The 18,146-nt window shown below is 39.3% G+C and overlaps 1 protein-coding gene across 1 annotated transcript in view; it reads right to left on the bottom strand.

Moving 5' to 3' along the window:
* Positions 1–1,534: 1,534 nt before the first annotated feature.
* Positions 1,535–18,146, bottom strand: part of gna12a (guanine nucleotide binding protein (G protein) alpha 12a) — a 35,953-nt gene continuing 19,341 nt past the window's right edge. Inside the window, exons 3-4 of the mRNA XM_027173854.2 lie at positions 5,066–5,116; positions 1,535–4,484 (exon numbers count right to left, since the gene is read on the bottom strand). Coding sequence (XP_027029655.1) covers positions 3,915–4,484; positions 5,066–5,116 — 621 coding nt within the window. The 3' untranslated portion in view covers positions 1,535–3,914. The remainder of the gene's footprint in view (positions 4,485–5,065; positions 5,117–18,146) is intronic.

The raw sequence follows: 18,146 nt of genomic DNA, 5'->3' as shown, positions 1-18,146 counted from the left end.
TTAATAGGACATGTATAACAGACAAAAAGTTCATGATGTAAAAATGGGTCCTTTCTCCTTCACCTCCTGAAAGCACAGATTATTATCATTCTAGTCAGCTGAATCCTCTGGCAGATTTTCAACAGCAGCAGCTGCTCACACCGATGGCTGATTAACCAAATATCAAGAGTTCAGTATAAACCAGGAGGAAATGCAAGGAGTCATGAGAATTAATTCATGGAAACAAGCCAGACTCAACATGAAGAAAGAGGTCATTGTGTACCGACATCCAACATCATATCAGTCATTTATGGAGTATTTTGGTGTAGTGACAATAGTATTTAAAAGAGACCAAGGTTGCCAGATCTTTGAGCCCAAAAAAAATAAAATAAAAAATCAGCAGCAAATGCAAAGTTTATATCCAGAGGGGAAAAACTATATAAAACTCTCTCTCTCTCTCTCTCTCTCTCTCTCTCTCTATATATATATATATATATATATATATATATTTATATATATATATATATATATTTTTTTTAATAACAAAATTGGCTAGACATCCTTTAGGGAAAGGGGTGTGGATTGTTATAGGTTGGGGTTAGTATCAGGGGATATAAATAATAATGACGTGCTTACATGCATTGTGTTGTTTTGTGTGGAATATATCTTCATACTGTACTTTATGACAATTTATCGAACATAAGGAATCCCTGAGGTGAGTCGAAGACTGCAGACAAGAGGAGGATATAGAAGGGTGTCTGTGTCTCCAAATCAACTTAAAAAATCCACAGGAAATGCATGGGCTCTTGGGAAAATTCACACATCACAATAAGTCATAAAACTAGAAATATTCTTCCTTTATCTCAAACGTAGTGAATCAACAACAATAAAACCTGTACTCCCATGTAATGGAAATTTCCATTGGACAATTCTCATGCTTGGAAACGTAACTGCATGCTGAATTTATCACATGGCAGATAATTCACCTCAAACAGCTTTGTCTTTGTGTTGTTTATGACTAATGCTCGATAACTGTAGGTTTAATGTCCCCTGTTAGGGATTATTTACACCCCAAAATAATGCTTATATGTTGCTCTAAGCTTCCTGTTACATGTTAAACGGTGTATGGTGCAGCGTTCAGACCTGACAAACAGCTTTGAATGTTGGACAATAACAAAAGCAATCTTATGATCAGTTATTTATTTGACAGCGCTGTTAAGTTCTCACACCTGATTGGTCAGAAAGTGTTGATTCGTCGTCTGTAGCACTACGGATATGACCAGGGGTCCGACTGTCAAACAATCGGGTTTTGTTAATGTGCTAAATATAATACATTCTAAATAAATAAACAAATAAATAAACAAACAAACAAATAAATGACTTCTGAGGTAGTGAATATATCTTGAATTGATTAAGTATTCAATATAATTATAGGATTAAGCTAATTTACTGAGCAGAGATTTTTATTCATTTCATTTTTTTAATTCTGATGTAATCTAATCTGATCTAATGTAATCTAATCTAGTTTTGACAGAGATTAAACCTTAACAAAAAGGACTCATACAAATGGCATTATTTATTTATTTTTTACTGAATTTATACAGTTTCTTATATACAGCATTACAGTTAATCTGAAACCTTAAAATTTTTACAGTCACAAGAGGAATACAAAACAAAAGGAAACACTTAAAAATCACACTGTAAAAGTACAGTTTTGAAAGCACTCACGAGGCCGAGGAAGTTGAAGTGATAAGCGGTGAAAGCCATTACTGAATATTTACCAGAGCGGATTGTCTTCATTTCAGTTCAGACAAGAGAAATGATCAGCAGACTGAAATTCCTTCCTGGCTTTAAAAGATGTATTTTTGTTGTTGTTGTTGTTGTTGTTGTTGTTGTTGTTTTGGTCCACTGGCTCGTTTGGTTTTTTATTATTTTCATGATTTTTTGTTTTTATTTATTGATTTTTTTTTTTAATTACTCATCATTCTCTCTGTGGAACAACAAGACCGGGTTTGACGTCTTATACTTTGTGTCTTTCGTATTATATCGAAAGTTTATTGAAGTATACATTAGGACTCGCTAAGAAGCACAGTTCTCTAGATGTTGAGGTAAAAACGAAGCATTGATGTGTGAGCTGTTTACTTTGGGAAGATATGGAAAAAACATTTCTTTAACATGAAGCATCAGGACCCCCTCCTGGTTGGTCAGAGAACATTTTATCAGGGGCAGATGGACTACTTCTGATTTCTGAACAAGAATGTAACAAGAACGGATGTAATGTTTGTCAAGCTCGGACTCGCGAGTCTCGGACAAGCTGACGAGAATCTTCTCTGTACGTGTTGCCGTCCTCGCTCAGGAGCCGAAGTAACTCTCGGTCAGAACAACGAGGGAAGAGATTACCGTTATATAACAACCAACTAACTAATTAACTGATTAACAAACTAAGTAACTATGCAGCAAAGCAACACCTGGGTGTTAAAGACGTCTTTGGAGGAGTGGATCTGTTTCAGCAGAGCACATGAGTCAGCAGATGGAAAAAAAAAATCAGGCATGGAAAAAGTAAATCCGCTGCATTACTGATTTCTCAACATTTGCAAATCCCCCTGAGAGTTCAGAGCATTCAGGCGGTGGGGGAGCTCTGAAACTCAAATGAGATCAGTGTTGTTTTCCATCAGGAGCTGTGGGAGAAACTCTTCACCTCCTCCGAGATCAGACGCTTTTCCCCTCCGATCCTGCTTGGACCGGTTCCTCCCCCGGATTAGTCGCAGTAATAACACGGCACTAACCATCCAAAAAAAAAAACCCAACAGAAAACATCCCAAAATATAAAGTACGCAAACGTAGTGCAGAAAATTTGAAAGACATTATCACCAGTGTCTTAATCATCTGAAGTTAGTGACGTTTGAAGGAAAAAAAAAACAAACACGTATATTAACCAGTGATCTGACACCAACTATCAAAAGTACTTGGAAGTTTTATAAGTGGTAGAAATTGTTAAAGTGTCTAAAAAAAAAGCAAAATCATATCATGTGTACAAAATATTCATTTATGCATTTGTATAAATCTCCAGTTCGGTCTCAGAGTTCACGTCAGGTTTGGATCCGAAACTGCGGTAATGTGGAAAAATCAAGGGCTCAAAACTGAAACGTTAGTGCAGAAGCTTTTTTTTTTTAAAGATTGGGCTTTTTTTGTATAAGCTTGTTAAAGAATGGTTCGAAACAGAAGTGCTTGATGTTTGACATGAAATATATTCGTGAAGAGATGTTTAAACTTTGTTTTAAAAAACCAAACAAACAGCAAAACATTTATTTTTTTCCTTTACAGCCGGTTTAAAACCAGGATAAAGAGCGCTGTCAGGCGGCTGCGTCGGATCCCAGGCCGTCTTTTATTAATGAGGCCTTATCTATTCCAGAGGAAGACGCTTTACTCAGATCAGCTGTGGTTAGGAGTTAAGAGCAGACAGGAAGTCGATAATTCATTTCTTTTTTACGGTGACTAACTCCAGCGCTTTGTCTTTGTATACAGCGAGTCGACTCTGGGAGGATTCGGTGAGTGGATGCTGGGAGACCTTCTTTCCTGATTGTCTGTCTCTTTCTCCTCATGCACAAAACATTCACATCTACAGTTAGTACATCTACTGTACACACACACACACACACACACACACACACACACACACACACACACATCATATACAGTTTAGAAAATCACAGTTCCCAGATGCCTCGTGTCATTACTTAGTGGTATGTAGCGGGCCAGAAGCACATGAGCAGCGTATTTTCCAATCCTCTGACAATAACTCAGTAACACACAACTGCCTACTGCATCTACGTGTCCATCTGAAAGTGGAGACGTGTTGTGCAGAAAGCGGTCTCTTTTCACAGTGGAAAGATTTACAGGCGTCACGTCGTGTCTAGCGCCGGCTGCTCTGTCAGTCACTGCAGCATGATGTCTTTGAGGTTCTCCTGCAGGATGGTGTCTTTGACGGCGTGGAAGACGAAGCGGATGTTCTCGGTGTCGATGGCCGTGGTGAAGTGGTGGAAAAGCGGTTTGCTGCGGTTGCGGCGCTTGCGCTTGAAACACTGCACCAGGTAGTTCTGCACGTCCTCCAGCCGCCGAGGGTCTCCGCGGAAGTCAGGGAAATGCTTACTGATGCTCACCTTGGCCACCTTTTCCATCAGCAGGTCCATCTTGTTGAGGAACAGGATTATGGAGACGTTGGAGAAGAGCTTGTTGTTGACGATGGTCTCGAAAATGTTCATGGACTCCACCAGGCGGTTCGTGTGCCGGTCCTCCATCAGGACTTGGTCGTACTCGCTGGACGAGACCATGAAGAGGATGGAGGTGATGCCGTCAAAGCACTGGAACCACTTCTGCCTCTGTGATCGCTGACCGCCGACATCCACCATCTTGAAAGGGATCTTTTTGATGATAAAGTCGTGCTCCACTATGCCTTTGGTGGCCTTACGAGCCAGGAGGATGTCCTGAAGACTTGGGACATAATTCTTTTCAAGGAAAAGAATAAAAAAACAAGGCTTTAATTCAATAATAAACAGTTCACATACTTTTCAGCATTTTGGTGCAATTTAGCAAGCCATGAGCTGGGAATTAAGCACATTTATTAATTTATTATTGGATTATATTCTTGTTTTTAAATGGAAAGCTAGCAGTTTTTCCCTCAGTAGAATTTAAAGGATTAGCAAACAACAGTATCCTGTATTTCCTCATCAATACAAACACATTTAATAATATTTTCATCTCTCTAGCACCAAATCGCTGGACATCTAAGAAATCTTGGTGCTTCTTTATAGTCTTTCCTAAACATCACTGATCAATCATCTCAAAGTAAAAGCTGATGATCTATCATGAGCTGCATCATGAGATCCTGCCCCGAATCAGTGATCCAGATCTTCTCCAGTGAACGGAACACAGATCTACACACCACATGTGTCTCGTGGTGTAACACTGTCTGACAAAAACCTGAACCAGAACCACAAAAACGTGCAGCTACAGTATAAGTGTGCTGGAAAAGATCCGCGGAGTTTTTATTAAAGCAGGTAAAGCAATAAAAGGTGCCTCGTCTCACCAGCCGTCCGATCCGATCCAAGTTGTCCAGGAAATACTTCACTGATTCACTCTGTAATAAATAAAAAAGATGAAGCTAATATTAAACAGTTGAAATAGAGTTAACCTTTTTTATTTATCAGTGCGATGGTGGGAATCCATTTATGGGATTATTTTACATCAGTAGAAACAAATGACCTGAAGTCTGAGTCAGTGTCGGTGTGTTTAAGACGTGGTTTTTTTTTCTCTTTGTTGATAATCTTACACACAATTCTAGTGGGTGAAGAAACATTTTAGAGGAACAATGAACAAATAATCGGGGCATCTTAGAGAGCAGAAATGGGTTTAGTATCAACACTTACTTTAAAGATAGAAACATTTGTGTTTTGGAAATTGTTTAACTTTTTAACGAATAGAAAACAGAAATTCATACGATTTCTACTTTCATACGGTCTTCATATTAACACCACTGTGTCAACATTTACACAACAAAACAGGAGGTTTTTTTCTGATTCCTTTTGTTTTCAGTTAAAAGTTTCAGTAAAAAAAATAAATAAAAAAAAAACCTGTCAGGATTTCAGCCGTATGAAACAATTTGATCCTACATCAACTTTCCAAACTTACTTTCTGCCTCAACAGCTTAAACATTCTGCACATTAAAAGTAAAAGATAAAAAGTACATATCCACGGTGTCATTGTCCTTTATTTGTCCAAAAGTCCCTATATTTCTGAGATATAAAAAAAAAGAAGAAGAACAGAAAAGTCATATTAAGCTTGTTCTAATTTTGGAATGGAAAGACTTGCACTAACAGGATGTTCGAATCTTTGTCTGAATTTCACTAAAGGTTTTCACTAAACGAGCAGAAGGGGACCTAAACGTTTCTGCTTCTGCATGTTCATTTGTTTTTCTAACACGTTTTAAAGGTTCATCCTATTGTGTCATTCATCGTAAAGGACAGAACTGTAGCTAACCGACGGTTTAAAGACCTCCGTGGCCTTGAGGCTCGCTTTATCGTTCTTCTTATGGTTCCTACAATAAAAATGAAGGGATGTAACATCCAGAATGTCAGCAATGTGTCAGCTTTCAGGCACCATTTCTAAGTATAAACTCTACTGTCCTGTCAGTACTTACATTTTGTCACACGGCTTTGAAGTTTCAACTACACGCAAATAACCAGACTGAGAACGAGACAAAGAAAATAGGTGTTGAGTTTTATTTCCTGGGTTTTTAGACATTCTATCTGTTAGACATTGTGGCCTTGGTATTTCACTGCGTATTGTCTATGAGAGCCAGCCATGTTTGTGTGTGTGTGTGTGTGTGTGTGTGTGTGTGTGTGTGTGTGTGTGTGTGTGTGTGTGTGTGTGTGTGTGTGTGTGTATGTATGTATGTGTCACACCCTGACCTGGTCCATATTCCCAACAGGAAACAGCTGTGTGTGAAAACAGTGGATTAATGAGACAGTGCTTTCCCTCACTCACAAGCTGTAAACCCAAACCAAACACCCCACACCCCCATCACTGTCTCTCTCTCTCTCTCTGTCTGTCTGTCTCTCTGTCTTTCTCTCTCTCTGTCTGTCTCTCTGTCTTTCTCTCTCTCTCTGTCTGTCTCTCTGTCTCTCTCTCTCTCTCTCTGCCTTACTCTCTCTGTCTCTCTCTCTGCCTCACTCTCTCTGTCTGTCTCTCTGTCTCTTTCTCTCTCTCTGCCTCACTCTCTCTGTCTGTCTGTCTGTCTCTCTCTCTGCCTCACTCTCTCTGTCTGTCTCTCTGTCTCTTTCTCTCTCTCTGCCTCACTCTCTCTGTCTGTCTCTCTGTCTTTCTCTCTCTCTCTCTCTCTGCCTCACTCCCTCTGTCTGTCTCTCTGTCTTTCTCTCTCTCTCTGTCTGTCTCTCTGTCTCTCTCTCTGCCTCACTCTCTCTGTCTGTCTCTCTCTCTCTCTGCCTCACTCTCTCTGTCTGTCTCTCTGTCTCTGCCCCACTCTCTCTCTCTCTCTCTCTGCCTCACTCTCTCTCTCTCTGCCTCACTCTCTTTCTCTCTCTCTCTCTCTCTCTCTCTCTCTCTCTCTCTCTCTCTGTCTCTCTCTCTGCCTCACTCTCTCTGTCTGTCTCTCTGTCTCTCTCTCTGCCTCACTCTCTCTGTCTGTCTGTCTGTCTGTCTCTCTGTCTCTCCCCCCCACACACACACAGACACACACACAGACACACACACACTCATTCACACACAAAACATTGAGGCCTAGAAGAGCACAGACAGGAAATCAAGCAGATATCTGATAGTAGTGGCTGTAGCTTTTATCAATCCCCTCCTTGAAACATGCACGCAGAATAAAAACATTCTTTGGTCTCTTGCAATAATAAAAATCCAGGGCTGTCTTTCGGAGGTTAATGCTGCGGCTCGGAGATCTAGCTGAGGTCGAGACCCTGTGGCATGCTGAGCGGATGTGTCCGGTACTCTGTGAGTATATGTATAAATCTGCTCCTCTTGTCAGCAAGAAAGTAAGAACCCTGAATGTTAACAGTGGTGTAAAGCACCGAGTCATTATACTTTTATAATATTCTCACCGGGAGGGGGGGGGGGGGGGGTTAGAGAGAGTGAGAGAGAGAAAGTAGAGAGAGTGAGAAGTAGAGAGAGAGAGAATATATATATATATATATATATATATATATATATATATATATATATATTATTAGAGATAGAGAGAGAGAGAGAGAGAGAAAGAAGAAGAGTAAGAGATATATATATATATTATCTATCTATATCATATCTCTTCTCTCATCTCTCTCTCATCTCTTCTCTCTCTCTCTCTCTCAGCGCTCGCTCGCGCTCGCTCTCTCGCGCTCGAGCGCGCTCTCTCGCTCTCGGGTTCTGCTCCCCCTCTCTCTCTCTCCCGCCCGCGCGTTCCGTCGTTTCTCTCTCTCCTCTCTCCCTCTGCTCTCCCGTCTTCTTTTCCTTCTCTCTCTCTCTCTCTCTCTGCTCCCTCTCTCTCCTCTCCCTCTCTCTCTTCTTTTCCTCTCCTCTCCCTCTCTCTCTCTCTCTCTCTCTCTTCGTCTCTATCTTATCTTCTTTTCGCTCTCTCTCGCTCTCTCTCTTCCTCTCTCTCTTCTCTCTTCTCCGTCTCTCGCCCTTCGCTCTCCTATCTCTCTATCTGTCTCTACTCTCCCTATCTCTCCGTCGCCTCTCTCTCTCTCTCTCTCTCTCTCTCTCTCTCTCCCTTCCTATCTCTATCTTCGTCTCTCTCTCTCTCTCTATCTCTCTTCCTCTCTAACACGTACATGAAACCGTTTGTTACCTCCCCATCCCCCGGCCCATATCTCAGCCCAGACAACCCCCTCTAGAAGTGTGGGAAAGCACATGACCGTGGCCTAATGGCCCGCAGTGTTCAGCTTTAGTGTAGCATGCTCTTGGGCCCATGGGTATTCCTCGAGTGAGAAAAAGCAAAAAAATGATTAAGCAGAGCCAAGCAGAGAGCTGGTAGGAAAAGAGTCGGAGGAAACCAAAACCCCTTCCTCCCGAGCGGCGATCCATATCGCTGGAGCTTGTTTTGAAATAAACAGTGCACGGAAGGCTTTCTGAAACACGAAGCAATTAAAAGTTCCTCCTCCTTGAACAACTTGCACGCTGCGATCACAAACAAATGGAAGGTCAGCCAAAGGAGGCAAAAACCTAGAGCTCAGAGCTCTGAAAATAAAAGTAAAAAGTATTGAAACATAGACATAAGAAGCAGTGATGGTATTAACAGTGATTAACTTTGTCTCCGAGACAGTTCTAACTGTTCAGACTAACGCTATCAAAGTTTATAGACGTATTAGCTCTTAATCCTGAAAGCAGCTTAGAAACGTGCACAGATTTGAGCAGCCAGAATAATATATGAAAGTGATTCACGAATCAAATGATGAATTCAAGAATTAGACTCCTCTGCTTAGATGCGAGCTCCTTTTCTACTACTCTCTTATATGCCGTAGCTAATTTCCCAAACACATACATCCTAATTTATGTAGGTGTTCAAAGATCTGTGTAACTTGTCGACTGGGAAAAATGATTTATTTCAGTGAAGCTGAGAAAAACAATTCCGATTCTCAAAGAACTTTCTCAAAATGTAAAAAAGAGAAAAGGATGGAGTTTCATTCTTTTACTTAACCTACATTCATTTTTATAACATATACACTGTTCGGTCAAAAGTATGCGGACCTCTGATAATCACATCTACAGTATATGTGCTTGGGAACATCCCATAATAATCTCTTTTCTTCTGTGATGTCTTTCCACTAGATGTTGGAGCGAGTCTATGTGGATTTGTGTTCATTCAGCTACAAGAGCATTAGTGAGATCAGACACTGATGGTGTAAAAGTGAGGAGGTCTGGGGTTCAGTCGGTGTTCAGTGGGGTTGAGTCAGAGTCAGGGCTCGGTGCAGGACACTCGAGATCTTCTCTCCGACCTTCACACACCATGTCTTCATGGAGCTCTGTGCTTTGTGATGGAACAGTGTCTGAGTTCCAGTGAAGACAAACTGTAACTCTACAGCATAGAATAGTGACAGAGACATTCTAGGCAATTCTGTCTATAGTTAGTTAGATAGTTAAGGAAGTGTTTTGCTTCTTTAAAAAGTTCTTTGAGGTAAAAATTAAGTTAAAAATAAACTAATTTCCAGCCTCAGCTGCAGGTAGTTAAGTAACCGATATTCAAAGATTCGTTTATTTTGTATTATTTGAGTACTCTAGATAGAAATCTGATTTTTCTGAACCAAGGTTCCAGCCTGGACAAATAAACAAATCATTATATTTTGCAAAAGAAATACTGAAATAAAAATAAACGTAATTAAATTGTGTCTGTTTTAGAAGTTCATCCAGTTCTCGAATTTTGGTTTATTTTATTTGAGCCTCGGATTCACTGAATTCCATCTTGAAACGAAATACCGCTGACTGTTACTTTACACATTTTATACAGTCTATCTGACTGGTATGTATTTTATTTGTTATTACTTGTACTACTCTATTTATGATACTTGCCATACATTTTGATGATATTGATCAACCACAAATTTTATTTGGTTAAAATGCTTCACTCAAATAAACAGCCCAACAACATAATGTGAGGATAGATGGATGGATAGACAGATAGATAGATAGATAGATAGATAGATAGATAGATAGATAGATAGATAGACAGACAGACAGACAGACAGACAGACAGACAGACAGACAGATAGATAGATAGATAGATAGATAGATAGATAGATAGATAGATAGATAGATAGATAGATAGATAGAAGGACAGACAGACAGACAGATAGATAGATAGATAGATAGATAGATAGATAGATAGATAGATAGATAGATAGATAGATAGATAGATAGATAGATAGACAGACAGATAGATAGATAGATAGATAGATAGATAGATAGATAGATAGATAGATAGATAGATAGATAGATAGATAGATAGATAGAGACCACAGACAGACAGACAGACAGATAGATAGATAGATAGATAGATAGATAGATAGATAGATAGATAGATAGATAGATAGATAGATAGATAGATAGATAGAGACCACAGACAGACAGACAGACAGACAGATAGATAGATAGACAGACAGACAGACAGACAGATAGATAGATAGATAGATAGATAGATAGATAGATAGATAGATAGATAGATAGATAGAGACCACAGACAGATAGATAGATAGATAGATAGATAGATAGATAGATAGATAGATAGATAGATAGATAGATAGATAGATAGATAGATAGATAGAGACCACAGACAGACAGACAGACAGACAGACAGACAGACAGACAGACAGACAGATAGATAGATAGATAGATAGATAGATAGATAGATAGATAGATAGATAGATAGATAGATAGATAGATAGACAAACATATAGATAGATAGATAGATAGATAGATAGATAGATAGATAGATAGATAGATAGATAGATAGATAGATAGATAGATAGACAAACAGATAGATAGATAGATAGATAGATAGATAGATAGATAGATAGATAGATAGATAGATAGATAGATAGATAGATAGATAGACAAACAGATAGATAGATAGATAGATAGATAGATAGATAGATAGATAGATAGATAGATAGATAGATAGATAGATAGATAGATAGATAGATAGATAGAACTCTGCCATTTTCTAAAATTGAATTCTCTCTAAACCTCACCATAGAGAATTTCATAAATGCAACATCTTTTAGGACGAATAATAGAGTCACTGGCTGCGACTTCAAACCGTGTTTGATATAACATTCAAAATATCTAGTCCGGAAAAATATGGCCCTGTCGAAGGCACTGTCAGAGGGCAGCGTCTCTGCTTCTCGTCTATGTAAATGTAAATAATCCTCATGCAAAACAAACTGAGGTTGATTTCCAGCTCCCTGGAGTGAGATTAATTGTTTGGCTTGGACATAAGAGGAGAAATCCTATTAATCCCCCACAAGGAGCATCAGCACCTTCTCCAGAACGTCCCAGCTCGGCTGGCCTACCAGTTCTGTTGATTTTACTGTAACTGCAAACCTCAGCCTTTCATTTTTATATTATGTTTTGACAATAGCAGGCCTGGATGTGTTTTATAAACAAATCTGAGTCTTACGCAATTTGTGAAATATGTAAGGACGTGTATCACATGAGCTGGCTACATGTGCAACAGGAAGTTGTACTCGCTCTGCACCTGAGTATTATCTAGGAGAGATATCACAAAATGTTGAGGATGTTTGATTTTTTCCTGTCGTTGTGGGCAGAAAAATGGTTCACTAACTAAACTCCAGAGCTTTAAGGATGAAGTATCAGTATGGAAAGGAAGTTAGGTTGGTTTTAAAGCCCAGATCTTAAGGTTTCTACTTTACATGTCGTTTAAGATAAAAGCTTCTTGAAGATAAATAACTATAAATCCACTGATCCAGTATTGTCAGTGTGATGATCCATAAATCTAAGCGGGTTAATGCTCAGTGTAACAAAATACACTCAGGTTGTGTGGATTTGTGTGCACGAGACTTTGAAGGAGTTTAGTGTGGAAAAAGAAAGCAAATGAAAGCCCAGTGCGAAATGGAGAGCGCCGCATCACCATCCATCTCCATGCAGAGACAAATATTTTTTAATAATTGAGATTTTTCTCCTTCTTGGCCTCTGGTCTACATTTTTCCATTTAGTGTCAGTGAAAACAATCATTTTTCAGTGCTTACAAAGAGTTTAAGAAAAAACGTCAACCTGCGTACTCTCCTAGCGTTTTTACCTGTTACGAATGAGTATTTGAATTATTCTCGAGTTATCTACGGACTACTAACTCGATTGGACGAGCTTTGTTCCACCAGTGCGTCCAGCTTCAAATATAAAAAGCTAATCAAGATGAAGAAGAAATAGGAAAAAGGGATGTTAATTTTACTGATGGTGTCTTTAACATGAATGTACAAATCATTGTAAGCTAGCTGCTAGCTAGGCTACAAGGTGGGCTACAAAGTGGGCGTGGCTTTGTCGAATACAAAATGTCAGTTAATCGATGTACGGTATATTGTTTATAAACTGTTGTATTTAAGTAATTATCTATGTGGGATATAAGAGCCTGCACTCCTGCTCATGAGATATTGCTGAATTCTAGCACACTATCAGTAGACTTTTATGTTCACGTGATTTTCATGTTTTTCTGTGCTACGTTTTTCAGAAAATAGCCGTAACATTCTGTTCGTAGAGAACAATCTCGGTTGATCCACAACATTGGCTAAACACAGCTCCAATTTATTTCCTAAAAGCAAGTTGAGACTGATTTAAAGTGATGGTTAAACAGGCCAGAAGATAATGACCATCCGATGAAGTTTACTGCTAACTGAACAAATCGATCTGCAACTAATTGTAGTGTACAAACTTCTAAACTTCAGTGACTAATTCTGTTTAATATGAAGTGAGTGCTCCAGATTTTCCAACGTAGGCAGAAGGGAGTAGGGGACCATTTCAAGCGTAACTGTAGTTTAGAAGCAGAAGGCAGCTGTATACTGTAGATATCTTGATGCCTATATGCCTCTTGGTGTCTTAGAAGGAAAAGCAGTGCTTTGAAAGTTATGACAGTGTCTGTAAGGAACGGATTTGAGGCATGTTTTGAAAGCAGCATTAACTACATCCCCATGTTGCCAAGTTACTGAGATAGGCGTGGTGATATTCCCAAAGTCCCAATAGGTGGAAGTTCCAAAACTCTGTTAGGACAGATGGAATAAAGTATTGTTAGGGGGAAACAGAAGAAATGTTCTGAGATTATGCCAGCTATTTCTCATCAAAACTTTACAGATATCTTCACACAGACAACTGCTCTCTTAGCTTTCTTAAACCGTCTTTATAAACAAAATGATGAGATATGTAGAATAGCCGTGTATACTCTATATTGCCAAATGTTTGAGGACACCTTATCATCACACCCATATGTGGTTGGGGAACATCCCATAATAATCTCCAAGACTTTTCAGTAGAGGTTGGAGCGAGTCTGTGTGGATTTTTGTTCATTCAGCTACGAGAGCATTAGTGAGATCAGACACTGATGGTGTAAGAGTCAAACTGTGTCTTCATGGAGCTCTGTGCTTTGTGCACAGGATCATTGTCATGCTGGAATAGTGTTTGAGTTCCAGTGAAGGGAAATTAAACCTACGAAGGCAACCAGACAACTATATTCTTACAGATGTGTGGCTTAAGTTTGGGGACATGTGCTCTTCAAACCTTGGCTGGATAAAGGCACCTTAGAAAGAAAACAACATAACATCATTCACAAATCCAGACATGGCTGCTTATAGACAAAAGGAAATACAAGGGTTAAGGATTGTAGCATTGATTCCCCTTTTAATTGCAAGCTGGTTTCTGTGAACTCCTGCCAGACCAGGGACCAGAAAACAATGTTCTGATCACAGGTGTAAGTCATAGGCTAGTGAATCAGTTATTAACCCTGTGACCATGCAAACACCAAACCTCTCCAGCAGATCCTCATCTGTTTTCTATCGGCCAAGTCATTAAGTTGTAAGTTCAAGAAGTACATCAAGAAGTCCTTAATTTCTCCAAAAGGCTGAGGATCATGCAGGTCCACGGTACAGCTGTGCTTTGGGACGACTCATGTGTCTGTCCGTCTTGTCCATTTTTTTTTGACTGCCTGCACTCCATGACAGGTTCATTATGAAAGCCCCAGCCTCACCATCAAGCCATAGCACACACACACACACACACACACACACACACACACACACACACACACACACACACACACACACACACAACCTTTGCTCTGAAACATAAGCTGTCAAACTTTTGAACAAGCTGAGACAGCATCTCTACTCTATCACAGCTCTCTGACCTCTCTTCTTAGAGCAGAAAAATAGTCACGCTATCATTCCTATCACACCATCTCACCTTTTAGCTTAAATTCAATCCTGGCTGTTAATGCTCAGGTTACACTTCATTTCGCATTCCCCAAGCGATGCTGGAGGGCATTCAGTGGTGTCATGACCGCTGACCAGCATGTGAAACTCATAAATAAAATAAAATTCCAATAGATTTAATTCAGAAAAATAAAGGAATGTAAGGAGATGTTGTTCATTTAACCTCAAAAACAAGTTTTTACACATACATAATAATTAGTGGGTTGTTCAGCAACCCACTAATTATTATGTATGTGTAAAAACTTGCTTCAAGAAGGCTGGAGCAGGGAAAACTGCTTCTCACTCTTCTCTTCTGGGGAAGTGGTAACTCACTGGTTAAGGTGTTGGGCTACTGATCAGAAGGTTGTAAGCTTGAATCCCTGTGCCACCAAGCTACCTCTGAGCAAGGCCCATAACCCTCAATTGCTCCGTTGTATAAATAAAATAAATATAAGTTGCTCTGGATAATATATATAAATTATCACAGTCTTCTTGTTTTTTTCACAGCAGCCTACACAAATAATATTAACCCCTATAACAATAGGTGCTCACATTATATTGTCCAACTCCTGTTCTGTCTCTCGGCACTTGACCATGTTAACCAATTTCTTGTAATCTTTCTGTCTTCTTCTCCCAGTCTTCTCAGCACTATCTTATCTTCCTGAGGCCCGTCTAACTGTAGACAGGCCTGGAAACAAGCACTGATGGCTGGAATTACAACTGGTGAGAGACAGGAAGTCTGAACAAGAGAAAAAACAGACACGAAAACCAACGAATGATGACGTTCCTGACAACAACAAAACATTCCCTGCAACACAATTTTTTTTTTCTTCTACTTAGCCGCTCTCTAGGGTGAGGGCGTTCGTTGAGAAAATAAAAACCTACTTGATGTGTACTTCACAAGAGCTTATAACTTAATATCAAATGTAAATCCACCTGCATTATCTCTGGACACCTTCTCAACATGAAACGAGTGGTGAACTGCAGTCTGTTTTCAAAGGAAGGCATAGATGGGATTCAAGGGTGGGATTACTTCTAAAGCCATGCAAAGTCCTTTGCTCCTAAGAAATCTTGCTGAATCACTGCAACTTCAATTTAATGAGATATCCTTCAATTTATCCTTAGAAAGGCACACACTGAAAGAAAAGGGCAAGTCTGGGATCAGTCTACGGGCTGTTAACAGTCTGTAGTTAACAAAAAATGTAGCTGTGTGAATTGTACTATAATGTAAGATATATAGCTAATTAAAACAGCTAATTACCAATGTGTGTGTGTGTTGGGGGGGGGGTATGGGGGTGCTGGCTCATGTGGTTAGGGCTCTGGGTTTTTAATTGGAGGATTGGTGTTCATGCCCCAGCACTGCTAAGCTGCCAGTGTTAGGCCCTTGAGCAAGGCCCTTACTGCTCCAGGGGTGCTATATCATTGCTGACCCTGAACTCTGACCCCAACCACCAAAGAAAATGTATGTGACAAAATAAAGGCTTACATTCTATAATATAATATTATAGCAAACACCATGATTTTAGGGGTTCAACACTAATAGTGATGATTATACGATTTTTCTGTTTTAGGAAATATATCGCTCTAAGGTCTATAACCTGCATAGATTAGTCTAGGCCATAATCTCTAGTTGAAGAATGCCAGGGATATATAAGTCACTGACAGGACTATATCAAGTTCCAATGATAGCTCGGGAGTACTTGGAATTCATTCAAACTATGAAGACCTAGATAGGAGAGGACAGGAAGATATGAGAATGGAAGAGCACTCTGAAACGGATACGGATTTATGGCTCCTGACAGAGACTGTCTGCAGATAGTAAATGACATGCAACAGAGCTGGGCTTAAAGCTCCAGTGACACCTTTCACAGTCACATGTCAATCTGCCCTGTCACTTCCACTGTTCATCAGGAGAGGTTAGGAAAGGAGATGTGCTACAGCTGGACTGGATGGGAAGCTCAGGTACTGTAGAACATGAACGATTAAAAAAACAATGGCAGAGAAATCTTCGACTGCTTGATCCTAGTCAGATTGTGCAGTTGCAGTTTTTGTGGATCTGGTGTCGATCTCGAAGTGCAAAACGGACGCCACAACGAATCCATCACAGGGCACCATACAGACGCACATTCTAACCAACTGGATAGTTTCCTACAGCCAATCCACAATGTGTGTTTTTGGAACAGTGGAAGGCAACCAGAGAACCGTGGACACAAGAAGAAAACAAGAAACTGTACAGATCTATGAAGCAGGAACATATGAAAAGTCTCACCGCTAATTCAGATTTGTTACGTTCACACGTAATAAAAGTCGACAAGCAGTCAAATTAAACAGATTTACCATTCTGAATATTAAAGTAAACTTAAAGCGCTTTACAAACAGCCGCAGGGATTTCATCACTGTGTTATTTCAGCATATTCATTACAACGCTCATTCATGCAGAACATGGGCTAATTCAAGCCTCACGAAATATCAGTCTAATCATTCTATCAAGCCGGGTTTTGCTAATAAAGAATCGAAGCAATCCTCTGCTGACGCTGTTGTAATACCGGTCATGCCTAAAAAAAACTTGCATTAAAATTAAAATTCAAATTGCATTAAAGTTGAAACAACAAAACACTTCGAAAGCAGCACAAAAAAACCTCATCCAAAGAGAATGAAACAATACAGAACATGCGAGCAGTTTGTGAAAAAATCCATAAAATCTTTTACAACAATTACTCAATGATAAGAGATACTATAATAAAGTTTATATTATATAAAAGTATATATAAGTAGCCAGTTTGTACCGGTTGCTGCACAGAGAAAAAAAAACGACAGTAAACTGTAAACTTATGCGTTTACGTGTCTATGCCTTTATTTTTTAAGACAATTAAAAAATGTATCATAACTGGTGGATAATTTGCTATACAACTAATTTAACAAATCTCAATATCAATCATTTAACTAATCCTTTGAGGGATTTTTTATATGCTTCGACCTGGAATTCCATAAAGATGCATGTTATGTATATACCAGATGTTGCTTATATATATTTCCTGATATCTAACACTGAAGGTGAAAGCAAACATGCTGAAAGCTTTTAAATAATGAGTGTCCTGTATTCCCCAGGATGACTTGTTCTTAGTGTATAAAATCCATCAGTGTAATTTCAAATGCTGTTCAATCTAATCGGAGTATCAAAATGCAGTCCCCATTGCTAACCCCAGGATTATTATTATTAATTACTGTGGAAAACAGGATGGTAGAAAAAAAAAAGTCATGACGTTATAGGACAATCCATTACAGTATTAGAAGCTGAGTAAAACTAGAACACATATGTATGTAAAGATACTTTTATATATAAGCTTTTTTACAAGATAAATGAAGATGTAGACAAACGGGATGCTTAGTAGTTAGCACTTTTGCTTTATACAGTACCACCATGGTTGAGGGTTCAATTTCTGCCTCCATGGTTTCAAGTTTTCTGGTATCCTCATCCAGACCAAAGACACGAGTTATAGGTTGTATAGACTATAGGTTGTATAGACGAGGTATAGACTGGCATCTCTAAATTGTCTGTTGTGTGTGTGTGATTGTGCCCTGTGATTAGTTGGTTCTCATTGCAAGTACTCAGTGGTACTCTGCCACCTTGTGCCCTCGAGTCCCAGTGGATTCGTTGTGAGCCCCAGAATCATTGTGAGCCCACTGTTCCCATGGTAC

Source organism: Tachysurus fulvidraco, chromosome 24 (assembly GCF_022655615.1).
Source record: "Tachysurus fulvidraco isolate hzauxx_2018 chromosome 24, HZAU_PFXX_2.0, whole genome shotgun sequence".
Classification (NCBI taxonomy): domain Eukaryota; kingdom Metazoa; phylum Chordata; class Actinopteri; order Siluriformes; family Bagridae; genus Tachysurus; species Tachysurus fulvidraco.
The sequence above is the reverse complement of the archived record's forward strand: the minus strand, read 5'-3'. Positions and strand labels throughout refer to the sequence as shown.